Source organism: Perca flavescens, chromosome 11 (genome assembly GCF_004354835.1).
Source record: "Perca flavescens isolate YP-PL-M2 chromosome 11, PFLA_1.0, whole genome shotgun sequence".
In the NCBI taxonomy this organism is placed as follows: Eukaryota; Metazoa; Chordata; class Actinopteri; order Perciformes; family Percidae; genus Perca; species Perca flavescens.
This window is the reverse complement of record NC_041341.1, coordinates 5,406,049-5,411,048: the sequence shown is the minus strand read 5'-3', so window position 1 is coordinate 5,411,048 and position 5,000 is coordinate 5,406,049. Positions and strand designations below refer to the sequence as shown.

The 5,000-nt window shown below is 48.9% G+C and overlaps 1 protein-coding gene across 1 annotated transcript in view; it reads left to right on the top strand.

Moving 5' to 3' along the window:
* Positions 1-5,000, top strand: part of LOC114564304 (leucine-rich repeat and calponin homology domain-containing protein 1) — a 107,839-nt gene that overhangs the window by 79,091 nt on the left and 23,748 nt on the right. Inside the window, exon 10 of the mRNA XM_028591562.1 lies at positions 4,793-4,863. Within this exon, the coding sequence (XP_028447363.1) occupies positions 4,793-4,863 (71 nt within the window). The remainder of the gene's footprint in view (positions 1-4,792; positions 4,864-5,000) is intronic.

Here is a 5,000-nt window from a genome sequence, read left to right as displayed (position 1 = left end):
AATCGGGCAGCCCTACATCGAGGCAAGACTTCATGATGTCTCTCCAAGTCAGTTTGTTATTAAAGCGCCCATATTCTGCTCATTTTCAGCTTCATAATTGTATTTAGAGGTTGTACCAGAATAGTTTTATGTGGTTTAATTTTCAGAAAACCCCATATTTTTAGTTGTACTGCACGTTGCTGCAGCTCCTCTTTTCACCCTGTGTGTTGAGCTCTCTGTTTTAGCTACAGAGTGAGACATCTCACTTCTGTTCCATCTTTGTTGGGAGTCGCACATGCTCAGTAGCTAGGTAAGGACTACTAGCCAGTCAGGAGCAAAGTATGAGGGCGCGCCCAGACAGTAGCTAGGTAAGGACTACTAGCCAGTCAGAAGCAGAGTATGAGGGTCCTGACAGTACCTAGGTAAGGACTACTAGCCAGTCAGAAGCAGAGTATGAGGCTGGACTACAATAGAGCTGTTTGGAGCAGTTGGTGAACAGTGTTTTCTGTTGGAGATGGTAAGTCCCTTTGGGGGGGACTTTGGGCTTTTTCACTTTGTAGACCTATAACAAAAAAAAGATATATAACACAATAAAGGAAAGGGGGAAAAAGCCCAAAAAAAGCCCAATATGTGATGAGCACTTTAAAGATGAATGCAGCATACACACGCTCACTTGAAGAGTATATATATCAAAGTGCTCTGCTCCATCCCAGCGTGGGTTACACTGCTCCTTGTTTTAATGGAGCCTAAACTCTATAAACTCTCACTCACACACACACAGTCGGCCCGTGAGTCACCGTGGAGACTCAGCTGGGACCAAATAGGGCCTGGACACAAAGATCCGAGGAGGAGGAGGAGGAGGAGGAAGAAAGAAAGTGTGACGCTGTTAAAGTAGAACTAGAGCTGCAGAGATGAAGCCATTAGTTCTCTCAACTATCACATTAAAGGGATACTCAGTGCGAGTAATTAGGTTTTTTTTTTGTCTTTTGTTGGTTCACTTTTACTCACAACATGCTAACCGGCAACATAGGATTCCATTCACTACGCTAAGCTAACTAGCGGTGGCGCTGCCGGTGTTGTATCGGACTAAAATGATGCATGCACAAAAAATGCGTTGGCCCACCTATCTACAGTTAGAGGAGACCCCACCTATCTACAGCTAGGGGAGACCCCACCTATCTACAGCTAGGGGAGACCCCACCTATCTACAGCTAGAGGAGACCCCACCTATCTACAGCTAGAGGAGACCCTACCTATCTACAGCTAGAGGAGACCCTACCTATCTACAGCTAGGGGAGACCCCACCTATCTACAGCTAGAGGAGACCCCACCTATCTACAGCTAGGGGAGACCCCACCTATCTACAGCTAGGGGAGACCCCACCTATCTACAGCTAGAGGAGACCCCACCCATCTACAGCTAGAGGAGACCCTACCCATCTACAGCTAGAGGAGACCCTACCTATCTACAGCAGGGGAGACCCCACCTATCTACAGCTAGAGGAGACCCCCCTATCTACAGCCAGAGGAGACCCTACCTATCTACAGCTAGGGGGAGACCCCACCTATCTACAGCTAGGGGAGACCCCCCATCTACAGCTAGAGGAGACCCCACCTATCTACAGCTAGAGGAGACCCCACCTATCTACAGCTAGAGGAGACCCTACCTATCTACAGCTAGAGGAGACCCTACCTATCTACAGCTAGGGGAGACCCCACCTATCTACAGCTAGAGGAGACCCCCCACAGCCTATCTACAGCTAGAGGAGACCCCACCTATCTACAGCTAGAGGAGACCCTACCTATCTACAGCTAGGGGAGACCCCACCTATCTACAGCTAGGGGAGACCCCCCCTATCTACAGCTAGTGGAGACCCCACCTATCTACAGCTAGGGGAGACCCCACCTATCTACAGCTAGAGGAGACCCCACCTATCTACAGCTAGGAGAGACCCCACCTATCTACAGCTAGGAGAGACCCCACCTATCTACAGCTAGAGGAGACCCCACCTATCTACAGCTAGAGGAGACCCCACCTATCTACAGCTAGGAGAGACCCCATCTATCTACAGCTAGGGGGAGACCTCTTTCTTTACCTCGCTCCACGACTTTGTTTTATCTAACGTTAGCATTAGCACCTCTCTCTCTCTCTCTCTCTCTCTCTCTACCTCGCTCCACCACTTTGTTTCATCTAACGTTAGCATTAGCACCTCTCTCTCTCTCTCTCTCTACCTCGCTCCACCACTTTGTTTCATCTAACGTTAGCATTAGCACCTCTCTCTCTCTCTCTACCTCGCTCCACCACTTTGTTTCATCTAACGTTAGCATTAGCACCTCTCTCTCTCTCTCTCTCTGTCTCTCTCTCTACCTCGCTCCACCACTTTGTTTTATCTAACGTTAGCATTAGCACCTCTCTCTCTCTCTCTACCTCGCTCCACCACTTTGTTTCATCTAACGTTAGCATTAGCACCTCTCTCTCTCGCTCTCTCTCTCTCTTTCTCTACCTCGCTCCACCACTTTGTTTATCTAATGTTAGCACCTCTCTCTCTCTTTTCTCTCTCTCTCTCTCTCTCTCTCTGTTCTTTCTCTAACGTTAGCACCGCTCCACATAGTGCTCTAGGATCCTGTAGCAGTAGCTGTTGTCATAGCAACAAGAGATGCTCTCGGCTGCTTGTTGGAACCAAAACCCTGCCAGCTGTTTGTTTTTCTTTCACTACAAAAGCCTCCTGGTCGACTTTTTCTCGTCAAAAAAAGACGCCAAGTTTCTTCGGTCTGAATAGAGCCGAAGATAACAGACTCAGCTGGGACCAAATAGGGCCTGGACACAAAGAGCCGAGGAGGAGGAGGAGGAGGAGGAGGAGGAAGAAAGAAAGTGTGACGCTGTTAAAGTAGAACTAGAGCTGCAGAGATGAAGCCATTAGTTCTCTCAACTATCACATTAAAGGGATACTCAGTGCGAGTAATTAGGTTTTTTTTTTGTCTTTTGTTGGTTCACTTTTACTCACAACATGCTAACTGGCAACATAGGATTCCATTCACTACGCTAAGCTAACTAGCGGTGGCGCTGCCGGTGTTGTATCGGACTAAAATGATGCATGCACAAAAAATGCGTTGGCCCAGAGGAGACCCCACCTATCTACAGCTAGGGGAGACCCCACCTATCTACAGCTAGAGGAGACCCCACCTATCTACAGCTAGGGGAGACCCCACCTATCTACAGCTAGAGGAGACCCCACCTATCTACAGCTAGAGGAGACCCCACCTATCTACAGCTAGGGCAGACCCCACCTATCTACAGCTAGAGTAGACCCCACCTATCTACAGCTAGAGGAGACCCCACCTATCTACAGCTAGGGGAGACCCCCCCTATCTACAGCTAGAGGAGACCCCACCTATCTACAGCTAGGGGAGACCCCACCTATCTACCGCTAGAGGAGACCCCACCTATCTACAGCTAGTGGAGACCCCACCTATCTACAGCTAGAGGAGACCCCACCTATCTACAGCTAGGGGAGACCCCACCTATCTACAGCTAGGGGAGACCCCCCTATCTACAGCCAGAGGAGACCCCACCTATCTACAGCTAGGGGAGACCCCCCCATCTACAGCTAGAGGAGACCCCACCTATCTACAGCTAGGGGAGACCCCACCTATCTACAGCTAGAGGAGACCCCACCTATCTACAGCTAGGAGAGACCCCACCTATCTACAGCTAGAGGAGACCCCACCTATCTACAGCTAGAGGAGACCCCACCTATCTACAGCTAGGAGAGACCCCATCTATCTACAGCTAGGAGAGACCCCATCTATCTACAGCTAGGGGGAGACCTCTTTCTTTACCTCGCTCCACGACTTTGTTTTATCTAACGTTAGCATTAGCACCTCTCTCTCTCTCTCTCTCTCTCTCTCTCTCTCTCTCTCTCTACCTCGCTCCACCACTTTGTTTCATCTAACGTTAGCATTAGCACCTCTCTCTCTCTCTCTACCTCGCTCCACCACTTTGTTTCATCTAACGTTAGCATTAGCAACTCTCTCTCTCTCTCTCTACCTCGCTCCACCACTTTGTTTCATCTAACGTTAGCATTAGCACCTCTCTCTCTCTCTCTCTCTCTCTCTCTCTCTCTCTCTACCTCGCTCCACCACTTTGTTTTATCTAACGTTAGCATTAGCACCTCTCTCTCTCTCTCTACCTCGCTCCACCACTTTGTTTCATCTAACGTTAGCATTAGCACCTCTCTCTCTCGCTCTCTCTCTCTCTTTCTCTACCTCGCTCCACCACTTTGTTTATCTAATGTTAGCACCTCTCTCTCTCTCTCTCTCTCTCTCTCTCTCTCTCTCTGTTCTTTCTCTAACGTTAGCACCGCTCCACATAGTGCTCTAGGATCCTGTAGCAGTAGCTGTTGTCATAGCAACAAGAGATGCTCTCGGCTGCTTGTTGGAACCAAAACCCTGCCAGCTGTTTGTTTTTCTTTCACTACAAAAGCCTCCTGGTCGACTTTTTCTCGTCAAAAAAAGACGCCAAGTTTCTTCGGTCTGAATAGAGCCGAAGATAACCAATAACCCAGCTAACCCCTCCGTCCCAGCGGGAGAAACGAGTGGAGAGTGGAGGATGGGAGGAACTGAATAAAGGGAAAATTAAAGGAGAGAAAGTGCGTTACAGTGTCGTCATTGTTGCCTTTGTGTACCGGAGGACAACGGGAACGTCTCCGAGATCTGGCCAATGGCTGAGAAATCTGGGCCTCATGTGACTGTGTGTGTGTGTGTGTGTGTGTGTGTGTGTGTGTGTGTGTGTGTGTGTGTGTGTGTGTGTGTAGGGTCGGACAGCAGCAGACTTTGACGAGCCCCTCAGAATAGAGGAAGACTCACACTGGCCACCAGGACAAATGTAAGTTCATCTCTTTGTTGCCGTTTCTTTTACCGATCGACCGATACTGGTCCTCAGGGCCGATACCAGTTATTAGTAGTTAATGCAACCAATAATAATAATAATAATACTAACATCTGGAGCAGAGGGACAGAGTC